The following is an 18240-nucleotide window of genomic DNA, read 5'->3' as shown; positions in this document are numbered from 1 at the left end:
CTTTGTCACCCAGGCTGGAGTGCAGTGGTGCAGTTGATCCTAGCTCACTACAGTCTTGAACTCCCCGGCTCAAGCGATCCTCTTACCTCACCGTCCTGAGTAACTGGGACTACAGGCATGCGCCACTGCATTTGGTTAATTTTTAAATTTTTTGTGGAGATGGGGTTGTGCTATGTTGTCCAGGCTGGCCCTGAACTCCTGGCTTCAAGCAGTCTTTTCACCTTGGCCTCTCAAAGTACTAGAATTGCAGGAGTGAGACACCCCGCCTGACCAATATCATTACTTATAGTAAATTTTTTTTTTTTTTTTTTTGAGACAGGGTCTCCTTCTGTCGCCCAGGCTGCAGTGCAGTGGTGCAATCTTGGTGCACTGCAACCTCCGTCTCCCGGGTTCAGGCGATCCTCCTGCCTCAGCCTCCCAAGTAGCTGGGATTACAGGCACCCACCACCACGTCTGGCAAATTTTTTGTATTTTTAGTAGAGACGGGGTTTCGCCATGTTGGCCAGGCTGGTCTCGAACTCCTGACCTCAAGTGATCTGCCCACCTTGGCCTCCCAAAGTGCTGGGATTACAGGCGTGAGCCACTGCACCCAGCCCTTACAGCAATATCTTTCACCTTCATAAAAAAATCAGGCTGGGCATGGTGGCTCACGCCTGTAATCCCAGCACTTTAGGAGGCACAGGTGGGCAGATCACCTGAGGTCAGGAGTTCAAGATCAGCCTGGCCAACATGGTGAAACCCCGTCTCTACTAAAAAATACAAAAATTAGCTGGACGTGGTGGCGGGTATCTGTAATCCTAGCTGCTTGGGAGGCTGAGGCAGGAGAATCGATTGCACCTGGGAGGCGGAGGTTGCAGTGAGCCAAGACTGCACCATTGCACTCCAGCCTGGGCAACAAGAGCAAAACTCCATCTCAAAAAAAAAATTTCCTGGTGTTAGGAAAGAAAAGAGGAATGTTAAGGAATCTTAGTCTTTTTATTTACTTTAAATAATACTGGGTTTTCTTTTGTGAGGGGTTGGTTGTCTCCTTAGAGGGCTTTTGTATTTAACAGCTTAACTGAATATTAGGTCAAGAGATTTTGTTAATTTTCTAGATTATTTTGTGGTAATTTGTGTCCTCATTTTTTAGCACCTAGCATCTCTCCTGCTCCATAACAAATTTGCCACAGAATTTGTTGCGCATGGTGGAGTACAGAAATTACTGGAAATACCTCGTCCTTCTATGGCTGCAACCGGTGTGTCTATGTGTTTGTATTACCTATCCTACAATCAGGATGCCATGGAAAGAGTAAGTCATCTATACAGGTTTGTGGGGATGAGATTAGGTTGGGGATAACCTCTTTAAAAGATCACATTCGCAGAATGACTTTTGGATAAGAAAAAACAGTAGTTGAAGGAATAAATTTTAATGAAACAAGGAACATGAAAGTCTAGTCTTTATAAAGCATTCTAAAAATGTAAAATTGCTTAGAAATGGTTCTATTTTATTCTGACTCTTCTGGGAAAATGCTGGGTGGATTGGAGTCTGGGAGCTTTATTTAGTTTTTGCCATTTCTGTGGCATTAAGATTAGCCTTCAGGCACTTTTCTGATGTCTTAGTGCAATGACATTTATGAGTTATTGTAAAAACAACAGGCTGGGCGCAGTGGCTCACGCCTGTAATCACAGCACTTTGGGAGGTCGAGATGGGTGGATCACCTGAGGTCAGGAGTTCAAGATCAGCCTGGCCAACATGGTGTAACCCCATCTCTACTAAAAATACAAAAATTAGCTGGGCATGGTGGCAGGTGCCTGTAATCCCAGCTACTTGGGAGGCTGAGGCAGGATAATTGCTTGAACCCAGGAGGCGGAGGTTGCAGTGAGCCGAGACTGTGGCATTGCATTCCAGCCTGGGCTACAGAGCAAGACTCCATTTAAAAAAAAAAACAAAACACAACAGACCTAGTCTCTCACTGATTCATTCACACACACATTTATATCGTATATAGGTGTGTATATGTTTGTGTATTTTTAGAGACAGGGTCTTGCCCTATTGCCCAAGTGCTCAGCCTGCCAGGTAGCTAGGACTACAGGCTTGTGCCACCATGCCTGGCTACTTTTTATACTTTTTTTTTTTTTTTTTTTTTTACAGAATCTTGCTCTGTCTCCCAGGTTGGAGTGCAGTGGTGCCATCTTGGCTCACTGCAGCCTCCAGCTCCCAGGTTCAAGCAATTCTTCTGCCTCAGCCTCCCAAGTAGCTGGGATTACAGGCGCCCACCACCGTGCCCGGCTAATTGTTGTATTTGTAGTAAAGACAGAGTTTCAGCACGTTGGCCAGGCTGGTCTCGAACTCCTGACTTTGTGATTCCCGCACCTTGGCCTCCCAAAGTGCTGGGATTACAGGCGTGAGCCACCATGCCCGGCCTTTTTTTTTTTTTTTTTTCTAATGACAGGGTCTCGCTCTGTTGTCCAGGCTGTAGGCTGTAGTGCAGTGGTGTGATCACAGCCCACTGTAGCCTTGACCTCCTGGGTTCAAGCCATCCTCCCACTTCAGCCTCCCAAGTAGCTGGGACCACAGACGTGCACCACCACACCTGGCTAATTTTTGTACTTCTTTTTTTTTTTTGTACTTTTTGTAGAGATTGGGTTTCACCATGTTGCCCAGGCTGGTCTCCGGCGCCTGGACTCAAGTACTCCTCCCACCATGGCTTCCCAAAGTGCTGAGATTATAGGCATGGGCTACCACACTCAGCTGATGCTTGTTTTATATTAACAAATAGTTTGTTATGGAGATAATAAAACCATCCCAACTGTTCCTAGGGCTGCAGAGAGGTTTTCCATTTGGTTCTACTGTTTTTCTAGTTAAGACTCTTTCATATATAATCATTTTTTTTTTTTTTTTTAGACGGAATCTTGCTCTGTCACCCAGACTGGAGTGCAGAGGCGGGATCTCGGCTCACTGCAACCTCTGCCCCCTGGGTTCAAGTGATTCTCCTGTCTCAGCCTCCTGAATAGCTGGGATCACAGGCACGTGCCACCATGCCTGGCTAATTTTTTTTTTTTTTTCAGTAGAGACGGGGTTTTACCATGTTGGCTAGGCTGGTCCTGAACTCCTGACCTCAAGTGATCCACCCGCCTCAGCCTCCCAACGTACTGGGATTACAGTCATAAGCCACCGTGCCTGGCCTTGTGATTTTTTAAAAAGTGTAAATGGGTTACACATACGTATGTGGTTTTTTGTTTTTGTTTTTGTTTTGAGGCAGGGTCTGGCTCTGTCGCCTATGCTGGAGTCCAGTGGCATGATCTTGGCTCACTGCAGCCTCGGCCTCCTGGGTTCAAACCATCCTCGCAAGTAGCTGGGACAACAAGGGCACACCACCACACCTGGCTAATTTTTGCGTGTTTTGTAGAGGCAGGGTTTTGCCATTTTGCCCAGGCTGTGGGTTATACATTTGAAAAGCGATGGGCTCCTGTGATCCCCTAGGAAAGCAAAGCTCTTGTTACTTCTATTTCTGGGACATTTTTCTAATATTCTTATTTGGTATCTTTTCTGGTAGAGTGAAATGGGTAATTTCTTCTTGAGCTATGACATTATTTATCTTTGCTTATTAATAATATCAGTTTTAATTTGTTTTTATTTTGGTGTTTATGCAAGATAGGTAGTCTTTTGGGAGTAATAAACTAATCTATGTGTGTACATACAAAATTACTTATGGCTAAGATAGAGAAAAAAATATCAAGGAAACCTGGGGATGCTTTACAGTTTCATTTTCTGACCCATAGTAGACATCAGAATGTGTGTGAATTAACCAGAGAATGAATACCAAACTCCTAGACTTAGGATCAGAAATCTGAGCCACTTTTATCACATTGGAGAAGTTCCTTACCTCTTCCTCTTCTTTTAAGTGAGAATCCTAATACCTGTATAATGGAGCCCTCGTGAGCATTAAATGATGTAAATATTTGTTGGCACTCAGTAAGTATAGGTTGTATTTAAATATTTATCTAAATTTAGGTTGTTTTCAGGTTTGGAATGGATCGTGTTCTAAAATTGCCTTTGTATTATTACCTAAACTTTGTACTAAGAGTGACTTGATTGGAGATGGTCATTGTATTCTGCAGATATCTATACTGGCAAATTTTCCATCCTGTTCAAGGGCTCCTTTGCCCACAATTTAAAAGCATTGTTTTATTTGTATTGTTTTGCAGGTTTGCATGCATCCCCACAATGTTCTGTCTGATGTGGTGAACTATACCCTGTGGTTAATGGAGTGTTCTCATGCTTCAGGATGCTGCCATGCTACCATGTTTTTTTCAATTTGCTTCTCATTTCGGGCCGTCTTGGAGCTCTTTGACCGCTATGATGGTCTTCGTCGTCTGGTGAACTTGGTGAGGTTCTTTCAGTGCTTTTCTCACTAGGATTAAGGGTCCTGGTTGTCTTGGCTGCCCTTTAACGGCACACCCTTGAAGAAAGGAAGCTTCTGATTAGAGGAGTTTTGCTGCCATTCTTTTTGTGAAGTTTTTTTTTTTTCCCCTTTCTTCACAAATTTCTCTTTTTCTTTAGTAGTTAGAGGACACTGTGCCGTTGTAGACTTGCCTTGGATATAGTAATCTTATAACGGGGATTGGCAGTTGATGATCTTGATCTTTGTAAAAGCAATAGTTTTATTCCTGTACATTTTTTAATATGATTAAAAGCTTGTTCATTTTTTGGTATGAGTTTAATGTTTTGCTTTCATATAGCTACTGTTAGCATGCTATATACATAGATATACATAAATATGCGTTGATATTTGTCAGTCTTGTTAAGCATAAAAGTTTACTGATACATAAGCAGAATATGTATGGAAAGTAAAAAAAGTTTACTAAAATATTTTCCCTTTTTAAAATCTTTTTACTTAACTCTTCTTGCCTTTTCCCCTCTTTTGCCCCAATATTTTGCATCTTAATAGATCAGTACTTTGGAGATTCTAAATTTGGAAGATCAGGGTGCACTTCTGAGTGATGATGAAATATTTGCTAGCCGCCAAACTGGGAAACATACCTGCATGGCCTTGCGCAAATACTTTGAGGCTCACCTGGCCATTAAATTGGAACAAGTGAAGCAGTCACTTCAGAGGACTGAGGGTGGCATTCTTGTCCACCCACAACCCCCGTACAAGGTGAGAGGACCTTGCCTTGAAAGGGAAAGTTCTGTTAGCCCTCTCTGTAGCATCTCAGTCCTGAAACTCACATTCAGATCAGTGGACTTTCTGTGCTATGTCCATTGTTGGAGTATACTTCCCTGTATGAAGGCAGAACAATTGAAAAATGGATGTAATAGGTGAATTTCAGGGAATTATTTTGCTTCCAGTTGTAAGTTGCTGGGATTCTAGAACTAAAAGATTAACTGAAGTGTGTATAAAAAAGCTTTCTTTTTTTCTTTTTGAGATACGTCTCCCTCTGTCACCCAGGCTGGAGTGCAGTGATGTGACCACAGCTCATTGCAACATTAACCTCCCAGGTTCAGGTGATCCTCCCACCTCAACCTCCTGAGTAGTTGGGGGACTATAGGCACACACCACCACACCCAGCTAATTTTTAAATTTTTTTGTGGAGATGGGGGTCTCACTATGTTGTCCTGGCTGGTCTTGAACTCCTGGACTCAAGCAGTCCTCCCACCTCGACCTCCCAAAGTGCTAGAATTACAGGTGTGAGCCACTGTACCTGGCAAAGAGCTTTTTTGTATGAAAAGTACTAGATGATTTGCCTTCTGTGCAGAATTTCTTTTCTGAAAATGTGTTTATAACTCCACTTCGCTATCATTGTGGAATTTGATATGTTTTGGGATAATGACGAGTAGCTGCATGTTTTTTAAAAAATCACCAGCAGATTTCTTGAGACCAGCCTGGGCAACAATAGTGAGACCCTGTCTTTACAAAAATTTTAAAAATTGGCTGGGCCCTGTGGTGTGCATCTGTAGTTCTAGCTACTTGGGAGGCAGAGGTGGGAGGATCATTTGAACCCAGGAGTTCAAGACTGCAGTGAGCTACGATCATATCACTGCACTCCAGTCTGGGCAGAGACTGTCTCAAAAAAAAAAAAAAAAAAAAAAGGGCATGGTGGTACACCTGTGTCAGCTACTTGGAGGCTGAGATGGGAGAATCACTCGAGTCTGGGGGTTTGAGGCCGCACGTGATCGGGCTATGGCACTCCAGTCTGGGCAACAGAGTGAGAACCAGTCTCAAGAAAAAAAAAAAGCCACAAATTGAAATCAGTCACATGATGCTTCTTTCTCTTAAGCTGTAACTTATATGCACAAAGGAAACTTTTGTTATCTTTTTGGACAAATCATATTGTGAGTCTAGTTATAAATAAGATAAAAGATTAAGCAATATATGGTCATTATTTCACATATGGGCTTTTGACTCAAGAATTGTGGAATTTGAAAGGTATTATTATTTAATTTATAATTAAAACCTTGGCCAAGCATGGTGGCTCATGCCTGTAATCCCAGCACTTGAGGAGGCTGAGGTGGGAGGATCGCTTGAGTCTAGGAGTTCAGGGCTGCAGTGAGCTATGATCATGCCACTGCACTCCAGCATGGGCAACAAAATGAGACCCTGTCTCTACAAAAAATAAAATAATTAGCTGGGTGTGGTGGCATGTGCCTGTGGTTCTAGCTACTTGGGATGCTGAGACAGGAGGGCAGCTTGAGCCTGGGAGATTGAGGCTACAGTGAGCCGTGATCAAGCCACTGCCCTCCAGCCTGGGCAGCAAAGTGAGACCCTGTCTTGAAATAAGTAAATAAAATAAGATCTCTTGGCCAGTGAGCTGTGCTCAAGAAGGTAGTAGGCAGATGTAGAGTTATATATAATAATAATACTATATATCTCTCCTTATAGGCATGCTCATATACTCATGAACAGATTGTGGAAATGATGGAATTTTTGATAGAATATGGCCCAGCGCAGCTATATTGGGAACCAGCCGAAGTCTTCCTCAAACTTTCTTGTGTGCAACTCTTGTTGCAGCTTATTTCTATTGCCTGCAATTGGAAGACCTATTATGCAAGGTGGGACCAGAGAGAGATTTCAAATGAAGTTTGATGCATCTTTTTGTTAAAGTTGATGTTGGTTTGCGCATTGTATATGCTTAACAAACATTTGTTGAATTGAATTGAAATTTTGGACTTGAATCTGAGAAATTAGATTAGGCATGAAAATATGATTTTTAATTTACAGCACACTTGTTCATATATATGGTCTTGGTGATTGTAAAATTTGCATAATAGGCAAGGATTAGCCTCTGTACTGTCAGAGAAGGTACATGATTTACACGGCCACAGCTGCAGAGCTGGGGTTAAAGTCTTGTCTTGTAAAATTTGCATAATAGGCAAGGATTAGCCTCTGTACTGTCAGAGAAGGTACATGATTTACACGGCCACAGCTGCAGAGCTGGGGTTAAAGTCTTGTCTTGAGCCTGGAGTCCAGGATTCTTTAGTACTTAAAGTGTCTTGCTACTACTTGACAACCATATATAATGTTTATATTACGTTCATATAAAATTGTCCTTTTACTCTTGGAATTCGACATACTGTTAGGATTTTCACAAATTAGTTGAAGGCAGAGCAGGACAAGGCCCAGAAAAGGGTGGCTGATGTAATCAGGAAACTGGGTAGGTTCTATTTGAAGATGATATAAAAAGAAATAAAACTGTTTTGAAAAAGATGGGGTCTTAAGAGAAGATAGTAAAAAAGTTTATAAACAGATTGCTTGACCTTCTTTTCCTATTCACTCACTGCCATAAAGATAAGAGAGGGGCTTATTTAGGGGAATATAGTAAGTTTATTAAATCCCAGCATTTAAATATTGTAAGGTACTCTTGGAGCAGGTGTTATTAAACTTTTTGGTTTCAAGATACCTTTACCATATTAATAATTACTGAGAACTCTAAAAGGCTTTTGTTTTTGTGTTATATCTATCAGTATTAGAAATTAAAACAGAAAATGTAAAAATATTTATGCATTAAAAATGTGGGCCAGGCACGGTGGCTCATGCTTGTAATTTCAGCACTTTGGAAGGGCGAGGTGGGCAGATCACTTGAGGTCCGAAGTTTGAGACCAGCCTGGGCAATGTGGTGAAACCCCATCTCTACTAAAAGTAGAAAAATTAGCCGGGCGTGGTGTTACGCACCTGTAGTCCCAGCTACCTGGGAGGCTGAGGCAGGAGAATCAATTGAACCCAGGAGGCAGAGGTTGCAGGGAGCTGAGATCACGCCACTGTACTCCAGCCTAGGCGACAGAGCAAGTCTTCATCTCAAAAAAAAAAAAAAGTGAACCCATTGCATGTTTGCGTTATTCATGTAAAATTTCCAAAATAAAACCAGATAATTTTAGCAAGTTTGAAAAAATGTCTGGCCTAATATCTCATATCTGCTTCTGTATTCAGTTTTTGTGACATCACATCATCTCTGGAAGACTCTCTTACTATGCAATGAGAGAATGAGAGTGCAAAAGGAAAGTGACATCTTATTATTACGAAAATAGCTTTGACTTCACAGGACCTTCTGAAAGGGTCTCAGACTTCTAGAGGTCTCCAGACTATACTTTGAGAAGTGCTGTTTTAGAATATTGGAAAAGTAGGTTATTATATTTATTTGGAGAATTGTTTAAAAAGTGATGATAGGCCAGGCGTGGTGGTTCATACCTGTAATCCCAGCACTTAGGGAGGCTGAGACGGGCAGATTGCTTGAGATCAGGAGTTCGGGACCAGCCTGGGCAATATGGTGAAACCCCATCTCCACCAAAAATAAAAAAAATTAGCCTGATGTGTTGCCGCATGTCTGTAGTCCCAGCTACTAGGGACGCTGAGGTGGGAGGATTGCTTGAGCCCAGGAGGTAGAGAATGCAGTGAGCCAAGATGGTGCCACTGCACTTTAGCCTGGGCAACAGAGCAAGACTCTGTCTCCAAAAAAAAAAAAAAAAAAAAAAAAAAAGCTTACAAGATAACTAGAAAGGGTGTAAATACATTTTTTAAACTGGTACATCTGTGTTTATTTATTTTTTTGTTGGTTTTGGAGACAGAGTCTTGCTCTGTTGCCCAGGCTGGAGTGCAGTGGCAGGATCTTGGCTCACTCCAACCTCCACCTCCCAGGTTCAAGTGATTCTTGTGCCTCAGCCTCTGAAGTAGCTGGGATTACAGACGCGCACCACCAAGCCCAGCTACTTTTTGCATTTTTTAGTAGAGACGGGGTTTTGCCATGTTGGCCAGGCTGGTCTCGAACTCCTGGCCTTGAGTGATCTGCCCGCCTCAGCCTCTCAATGTGCTGGGATTATAGGCATGAAACACGGTCCAGCCTGTATTTGGATTATTGAAAAAATATGTCCTTGATTTTAAAAATTTATTTTTAGAAATAAAATTAATAAATGTTTCTGCTTTAGAATATGCAGAATCTTTTAAAGAGAAAAGAAAATTACTCTTAGCATTCACTACGTAATATTTGCAAATACACATAATTAATATTATACTTTTAATCAAATTCATCTTTTTTATGAATATTTTCAAAACATAGAAAGGCACAGAGAATAGTTTAACAACTGCTCCATCATTAACCAGGATTGGCATGTTGTTGTATTTGCTTTTGGCTCAGTTCTTTTTCTGCCTCCCCAGAGTCACCCATCTTCTGAATTTGAACCATATTCTCCCCACTCATGTTTTTATACTATATATATCTGTGTGTTCATAAATAATAACGTCATACTGCTTTGCATGTTTTTAAATTATAAATATTTTCCTAAGTTCATCTTTCACAGCTTGCTTTTTTTACCCTTATATTCTTGAGATTTATATATGTTGATATTTATTTAAAATGCTGTATTTCTATACTGCAGTTTATTCTGCCATTGATGGCTAATTTAGTGTTTTTGTTTGGGTTTTTTTGGCTATTAAATAAATGGTATCATGAACCTCCTTTTGGAGGCTCTCTTGAGGATATGATGTAGAGCATCTGGTTTGTAGGGTGTCTGTGTTCTTACCTTTATTGGATATTGCCAAATTGCTTCTAAAAATGTTCATACCATTGTCATCCCCCACCAGCAATATATAGGAGCTTTCATTTCTCTACTTTTTTTTTCTTTTTTTTTTTTTTTGAGGCAGAGTCTTGCTCTGTCACCCAGGCTGGAGTGCAGTAGTGGTGCAATCTCGGCTTATGGCAACCTCCGCCTCCTGGGTTCAAGCGATTCTCCTGCTTCAGCCTCCTGAGTAACTGGGACTACAGGCGCCCACTACCATGCCCAGCTAATTTTTGTATTTTTAGTAGAGACAGGGTTTCACCATATTGGCCAGGCTGGTCTTGAACTCCTGACCTCGTGATCCACCTGCCCTGGTCTCCCACCACACCCAGCCGGTTTTTTCTTTTTTAACTACAAAAGACATCCAACATTTCTCTACTTTCTTGCCAGTACTTGGTATTGTCAGATTTTTAATTTTATATCTTACATTTTTTAAATTTTTGTATCATTAATGTTGTATTTTGAACCCTTTCCCTCATTCTTTAGGGTTCTTTGAAAATGATTGTCAATGGCTGTAGTTTATGAGTGTACTATACTCTAACACATATGGTGCTCTTGTCTATGTGGGTTTTCTCATTCTTTTGCTATTTTAATGTGGCTAATGAACATCTTAATACATAAATTCTTCTGATTATTTCTTTCTTTCTTTTTTTTTTTTTTGAAACGGAGTCTCACTGTGTTGATCAAGCTCAAGTGCAGTGGTGTGATCTTGGCTCACTGTAGCCTCTGCCTCCCAGATTCAAGCAATTCTTCCTGCCTCAGCCTCCTGAGTAGCTGGGATTACAGATGCCCACCACCATGCCTGGCTGGTTTTTGTATTTTTTAATAGAGATGGGGTTTCAACATGTTGGCCAGGCTGGTCTTGAATTCCTGACCTCAGGTCATCCGCCTGCCTCAGCCTCCCAAATTGTTGTGATTACTGGCGTGAGCCACTGCACCCGGCCTGAGTCTTTTTTCTTTTCTTTTTTTTTTTTTTTGTGGAGACAGAGTCTCTCTCTGTGGCCCGAGCTGGAGTGCGGTGGCTCAATCTCAGCTCACTGCAACTTCCGCCTCCTGGGTTCAAGCAATTCTCCTGCCTCAACGTCCCGAGTAGCTGGGACTACAGGTGCCCACCACTAAGCCTGGCTAATTTATTTTTTTAATTTTTATTTTAGTAGTGACAGGGTTTCGCCATGTTGCCCAGGCTAGTCTTGAACTCCTGAGCTCAGGCAATCTGCCCGCCTCAGCCTCCCAAAGCACTAGGATTACAGGCATGAGACCACGCCTGGCCCTGGCCTGATTATTTCTTTAGGACAGATTGTTAGAGGTGAAATTTCTAGGACAAGGTTTATGAACATTTTAAGAATCTTGTTTCATATTTCCAGATTACTTTCTTTTTCTTCTTTTTTTTCAGTTTTCTTTTTTTTTGTTTTTCGAGACAGGCTCTCACTCTGTTGCCCAGACTGGAGTGCAGTGGTGTAATCACGGCTCACCACAGCCTCAACTTCCTGGGCATAGGTGATCCTCCCACCTCAGCCTCCTGAGAAGCTGGGACTACAGGCACGTGCTACCACACCCGGCTAATATCTTATATTTTTTTTTTATAGAAAAAGATAAAACAATGTTGCCCATTCTGGTCTCAAACTCCTGGGTTCAAGTGATCCTCCCACCTTGGCCTCCTAAAGTGTTGGGATTATAGGCTTGAGCCACCGTGCCTGGCCTCCAGATTACTTTCTGGAAAGAGTGTACTAATTTCTACTCTCACCAAAACTTTGAGAGTACGTGTCTCTATATGTTTTCACTAGGATGAAAGGATTCAGGATTATTCTATGTTTTTTATCATAGAAGTTTAATAGGTAAAAATTCCATTGCTATATTTTTTGGAAGTAATGTCATGGTGACTATAAAATCCTCTCTTGTTGCGACAGCTTGAGATAGAGCCACACTGGTAGTGCTTCTGATTTATTGTCTCTGTGTGTATGTGTCTATCTGTCTGTGTGTCTCTCTCTCTGTCTCTCTTGATTCTTGTGGCTATACTCTAATTTCCCTTTGACTAATTCTTCCTGTCCAGGAATGACACTGTGCGCTTTGCTTTGGATGTCCTGGCTATTCTTACTGTGGTGCCAAAAATCCAGCTCCAGTTGGCAGAATCAGTGGACGTGTTGGATGAGGCTGGATCTACAGTCTCTACTGTAGGTAGGTTGTACTTTGCCATTTTTGTTGTTTCTTGGTCTGGATTTGTTTTTTCTTTGCCACTCTGGTCTTGGTTACTTACCTGACCTAATTTTGGATTTTAGAACAGAAGTAGTAGAGGGGGGGCTCCTTGTCTATCCTTTATAAGGAGTACCATTCAGCAGATCAGGAACTAATTTAAAAAAAGAAAACAAAAAACAAAAATACAAATGTAGGACCAGATAGTTTGATGTAAGGGAGTCATGCTAGTAAACTCAGGTTTTCTGAGTGGTACTGGCATTTCTGCTATAATGGTATATTATAGCTTTCCTGAAAAGCTCACACTCTGAAGAGTCTTGCACTAAAAATAAAGTTCATGGGAAAAATGGGTTGAGGCAGATAGTAAAAAACTTAAGCATCACAGCTTTCCAGGAGTTAAAGGGGAAAAAAAACAAAGTAAGCAGTTTTGTAACCTGAGTCAGTAATTGGCAGGTAGCTCAAAATGGGTAGAAACCGTCATACATATATAAAAAAAGGAAAATATACTTTGATAATATACTTTATTAGGAGCACGGCTGATCAGGGCACTGCTGGGGTGAGCATGGGAAGTCGTGTGATGGGACAAGATGGAGGATAGGACTAAGACACAGGCACTTGTTTTTAATTTTCTTAAAATAGAGTGGAAAGGGTTCTGCTTCCACAGTAGCAGCCCAACCGAGGGCTTTCTCCGTTCCTAAGGTTTTAGTGTATTAAAATTAATAAACCAGAAAAGGTCGAGCGCAGTGGCTCACACCTGTAATCCCAGCACTTTGGGAGGCCGAGGCGGGTGGATCACCTGAGGTCAGGAGTTCCAGACCAGACTGGCCAACATGGTGAATCCCCACCTCTACTAAAAATACAAAAATTAGCTGGGCGTGGTGACGGGCACCTGTAATCCCAGCTCTTTGCAGGGATGAGGCAGGAGAATCACTTGAACCCGGGAGGCGGAGGTTGCAGTGAGCCAAGATCACGCCACTGCACTCCAGCTTGGGCAACAGAGCGAGACTCTGCCTCAAAAAAATAATAAAACCAGAAAAAATTGCACATGAACCTTGATTACTTTTCCATAATTATGACATGATTTCCCTATTTAATAACTGCATATGAGATACCATAAAAATGCATTGTAGAACTGTCTGCACTTTATACAAACCCTTGCAGTTTTTACAAAAGTAATATAGTTTTTTAAAGTAAAAGTGAGTAGAACACCAAATTTTGACTCTGGAACAACTATTGAAGTTGGCCATTAGTTTTATGGTGAATAATACATAATTTTTTTTCCCATTAGGTATCAGCATTATTTTGGGAGTGGCTGAGGGTGAGTTCTTCATCCATGATGCTGAAATTCAGAAGTCAGCACTTCAGATTATCATCAATTGTGTGTGTGGCCCAGATAACCGAATATCCAGTATTGGTAAATTTATCTCTGGTACTCCTCGGAGAAAGCTGCCTCAGAACCCTAAAAGCAGTGAGCACACCCTGGCCAAGATGTGGAATGTGGTTCAGTCCAACAACGGCATCAAGGTGCTCCTGTCCTTACTGTCCATTAAGATGCCCATCACAGATGCAGACCAAATCCGGGCCCTGGCCTGCAAAGCCCTGGTGGGCCTGTCTCGCAGTAGCACTGTCCGGCAGATCATCAGTAAACTGCCTCTTTTCAGCAGCTGCCAGATCCAGCAGCTGATGAAGGAGCCTGTGCTGCAGGACAAGCGCAGTGACCATGTCAAGTTCTGCAAGTATGCTGCTGAACTCATTGAACGGGTGTCAGGAAAACCACTTCTCATTGGCACTGATGTTTCCCTAGCACGACTGCAGAAAGCAGATGTTGTTGCCCAGTCAAGGATCTCCTTCCCTGAGAAAGAGCTGCTTTTGTTGATACGAAACCATCTTATTTCTAAAGGGCTTGGAGAAACAGCAACCGTGCTGACAAAAGAGGCTGACCTGCCCATGACTGCTGCCTCCCATTCTTCTGCCTTTACCCCAGTCACTGCTGCTGCTTCTCCTGTCTCTCTACCCCGAACCCCTCGTATCGCTAATGGCATTGCAACTCGTCTGGGCAGCCATGCTGCTGTGGGTGCCTCTGCACCTTCTGCCCCCACTGCTCATCCTCAGCCACGGCCCCCCCAGGGTCCGCTAGCTCTGCCCGGCCCATCTTATGCAGGCAACTCCCCTTTGATTGGTAGAATCAGTTTTATCAGAGAGAGGCCATCACCCTGCAATGGCAGGAAAATCAGAGTGTTGCGGCAGAAGTCGGACCATGGTGCCTACAGCCAAAGCCCAGCCATAAAAAAGCAGCTGGACAGACATCTTCCTTCCCCACCTACGCTGGACAGTATAATCACAGAGTATCTTAGAGAACAACATGCTCGCTGCAAGAATCCAGTTGCCACCTGCCCACCTTTCTCCCTCTTTACTCCTCACCAATGTCCTGAGCCAAAACAGAGGCGGCAAGCGCCAATAAACTTTACCTCAAGGCTAAACCGCAGGGCATCATTTCCAAAGTATGGAGGGGTGGATGGCGGATGCTTTGATAGGCACCTTATCTTTAGCAGGTAAGAAGAGGCCCCTTCTTACTCCCTGGGAATTGGAATGATTCTTTTATTTAAATCAAACTGGGCAGTATCAGCATAGTTGTCCTGAAATACCACTGATTGTTACTTTGTGTAATACTTGAACAATGTAATTGTAGCACCTTTTGTCAACCATGGGTTCCTTGTGTGATTGTTGGCAGTATATTGATATAATCGTTTGTGTTCTCATCTCAACTAGTATGTTTTCTAGAACCCACACCCCCTCATTACTACTGTCCATAAGGAGGCTCCCAGACTTGTGCTGGTGCAAGTTGCTTCCTGTTCTGATTCTTGACAAATCTTACATAAAGGTTACGGGATCACAGGTTTTAAACATGGGAATTTTTTTTTTTTTTTTTGGAGACGGAGTCTCTCTATCGCCCAGGCTGGAGTACAGTGGTGCTATCTTGGCTCACTGCAACCTCTGCCTCCTAGGTTCGAGTGATTCTCCTGCCTCAGCCTCCTGAGCAGCTGGGATTACAGGCAGGCGCCACCATATCTAGCTAATTTTTGCATTTTTAGTAGAGATGGGGTTTTACCATGTTGGCCAGGCTGGTCTTGAATTCCTGACCTCAATTGATCTCCCCCCTTCGGCCTCCCAAAGTGCTAGGATTATAGGCGTGAGCCACTGTGTCTGGCCTAAACGTGGGAATTTTTGTTATTTAAATTTGTAAGTGGAAATCTTTTTCTTATTTAAAATAAAAAGCAGTGAAGGTCACTGTGATTTTGGAAGAAGCCATTTGAAACATTAATGTTCTGTGCTTTTTCTTCTATCCTAGCAGTTTGCTTTTTCTGAGTCCCTGCACATTCTTTGCCTGTGATTCTCTCTTTTTTTTGCTTAGATTCCGTCCTATTTCAGTGTTCCGGGAAGCCAATGAAGATGAGAGTGGCTTCACCTGCTGTGCATTCTCAGCACGGGAGCGGTTCCTGATGCTTGGCACCTGCACAGGGCAGCTGAAGCTCTATAATGTGTTTAGTGGACAGGAGGAGGCCAGCTATAACTGTCACAACTCAGCCATCACACATCTTGAACCTTCCAGGGTAAGGGTTCCTTCCTAGGATGCTCTCAGTCATTCTTCCAAGATGAATTGGTGAACTAGAGTAAAGGAGGCTTACCCTTTATTGAGCTCTCTCTTTTAAATGAGTCCTCAACTGGAAAGTCTAGTTGAGGTTAATTCATATTTCAGATGGAGACTGAGGAATATGGCAAAGTTAGTAGGAAGAAAGGAACCATCTTTGACATCTTCTCATTTTCCCCCCTCCCTTTTATCTATTCTATTTTTGTGGCTAGTTCAGTAGGATTTAATATTCTCTTAAGTTTGGTTATTTTATAGGACACTATAGGTGTATGTATTCAAATCCTAGTGGCTTCTGACCATTTCTTGGTTTCTGGGGATTATAAAATTGTCTCTTTAATTCAACAACATTTTTATGCAAATCTTTAAAAATGCTAATGGCAGGTAGTGACGTCTGCATGTATGTAAATACGTGGTTACCCACCTTGCACCTTTTTCTTTTAGGATGGGTCCTTGCTGCTGACATCTGCTACTTGGAGCCAGCCTTTGTCTGCACTTTGGGGAATGAAGTCAGTATTTGATATGAAGTATGTATCTGCTTTTGGAACCTAGTCTGTGCTTTATTTACCTAGTTTATACCCCCCTTCATTTGGTTCTTAGACTGGAAGCCTTTTGGGGAAAGAGGATGCTGTCAGTTATTGTTAACTTCTCTCTTCCTCATCTAAGACTCGTGTTTAATAAGACTTTATCTTTCTTAATTCCTAGATACTTTTATGAGGTATATACATTCTCATTATGCAGCAGACCCCGACCCAGAATCTATGTATTTTCCCATGTTCACATAGGACATTGCAGTCTTTGCTGTGTCTCCTCTCCTCTCCTCTCCCCTCCCCTCCCCTCCCCCCTCCCCTCCCCTCCCCTCCTTTTCTCTCTCCTCTCTTCTCCTCTCCTTTCCTTTCCTTTCCTTTTTTTTTTCTTTTTTTTATTTTTTGTGAGACAGAGTCTCGTTCTGTCGCCCAGGCTGGAGTGCAGTGGCGCGATCTCAGCCTACTGCAAGCTCCGCCTCCCGGGTTCACACCGTTCTCCTGCCTTAGCCTCCCGAGCCGCTGGGACTAGAGGCGCCCGCCACCACACCTGGCTAATATTTTATATTTTTAGTAGAGACAGTGTTTCACTGTGTTAGCCAGGATGGTGTTGATCTCCTGACCTTGTGATCCGCTGGCCTCGGCCTCCCAAAGTGCTGGGATTACAGGCCTGAGCCACCGCACCTGGCCTTTTCTTTTCTTTCCTTCTTTAGACGAGGTCTCATTCTGTCACTTAGGTTGGAGTGCGGTGGCACAAACATGACCTACTGCAACCTCCACCTCCCAGGCTCAAGTGATCCTCTCATCTCAGCCTGCTGAGTAGCTGGGACCACAAGCATATGCCACCACGCCTGGCTAATTTTTTGCATTTTTGATAGAGATAGGGTTTCGACATGTTGCCCAGGGTGGTCTCGAACTCCTGAGCTTAGACAGTCCACCTGCCTCAGCCTCCCAAAGTGCTGGGATTGTAGGAGTGAGCTACCATGCCTGGCCCCTTTGCTGCGTGTTTCAAAAGCACATGTGCCCTGTTTGTCATTTCTCTAAGGAATTCCCATTCATTATTTTGTATCTGCTTGGTTAAGCTGATAGAAGCAATTTTCTTTGTAATCTAAGTGTATGATTGTTTCCTCTTTGGGAGTCCAGGATCTTTAGGTGAGTGTGATTGTGCAAGAGGCTGGGGGTCACCTGTGTTTCAGTTGGTTGCAGGAATATGTCCTGAAGATCTGTCACTTCAGTGCTCCTGTTGTTTGTCCTTAGGCATTCCTTCACAGAAGATCACTATGTTGAGTTCAGTAAGCACTCCCAGGATCGGGTCATCGGCACAAAAGGAGACATTGCCCACGTAAGTACTTAAGAACCACTGTTTTCAAGCTGATTATACCCATTTGTTCATACTGAAATCTTCTTGATAGAATGTGAGGACCTAAGTCCTTTGGGCAACTAGAAATCAGTGATATTCCTTCTAGTTAGAATCTAAAAGTATGATAATGTAGTTCTGAGCTGTATGGGAAAAATGTATAAGGGCTAAACGTGATATTGAGAAAGATGTCATTAGCACCACAGATATTTTTGAATTCTTAGTAAGTTTTAGATTAGAAATGAAGCCCCTGCCTTTATGGACCCTCATTGGGGAGACAATAAAGAAGCAAATATACGGTAAATTTAGGTGGTGTTTCAGAGAAAATGAAAGCAGGGTAAGAGGTAGGAAATGCTTGGTGGTGGTGTGGGGGACTTCTCTTTTATCTAGGGTAGACAGCATCACTGATGGGGTAATGTTTAAGCAGAGCCTTGAAGGAAACGCGAGATTCAGGAAGATACCTGGAGGAACAGCGTAAGGCACAGGAAATGGC

General features: G+C 42.7%; 1 protein-coding gene across 3 annotated transcripts in view; it reads left to right on the top strand.

The window, feature by feature from the left end:
* DCAF1 (DDB1 and CUL4 associated factor 1) overlaps positions 1-18240 on the top strand; it is a 109535-nt gene that overhangs the window by 70897 nt on the left and 20398 nt on the right. For all 3 annotated transcript variants that reach the window (XR_008624743.2, XM_055109995.2, XM_063602384.1), the window contains exons 9-17: positions 1130-1288; positions 4189-4368; positions 4932-5141; positions 6864-7033; positions 12081-12205; positions 13509-14772; positions 15633-15831; positions 16311-16393; positions 17648-17732. Coding sequence is in view for 2 of the 3 variants with exons in the window: in XM_055109995.2 (XP_054965970.2) it covers positions 1130-1288; positions 4189-4368; positions 4932-5141; positions 6864-7033; positions 12081-12205; positions 13509-14772; positions 15633-15831; positions 16311-16393; positions 17648-17732 (2475 nt within the window). In the remaining variant the exon portion in view is untranslated. The remainder of the gene's footprint in view (positions 1-1129; positions 1289-4188; positions 4369-4931; positions 5142-6863; positions 7034-12080; positions 12206-13508; positions 14773-15632; positions 15832-16310; positions 16394-17647; positions 17733-18240) is intronic.

This window comes from Pan paniscus, chromosome 2 (genome assembly GCF_029289425.2).
Source record: "Pan paniscus chromosome 2, NHGRI_mPanPan1-v2.0_pri, whole genome shotgun sequence".
NCBI classification, from domain to species: Eukaryota; Metazoa; Chordata; class Mammalia; order Primates; family Hominidae; genus Pan; species Pan paniscus.
This window is presented reverse-complemented; position numbering and strand designations above follow the sequence as displayed.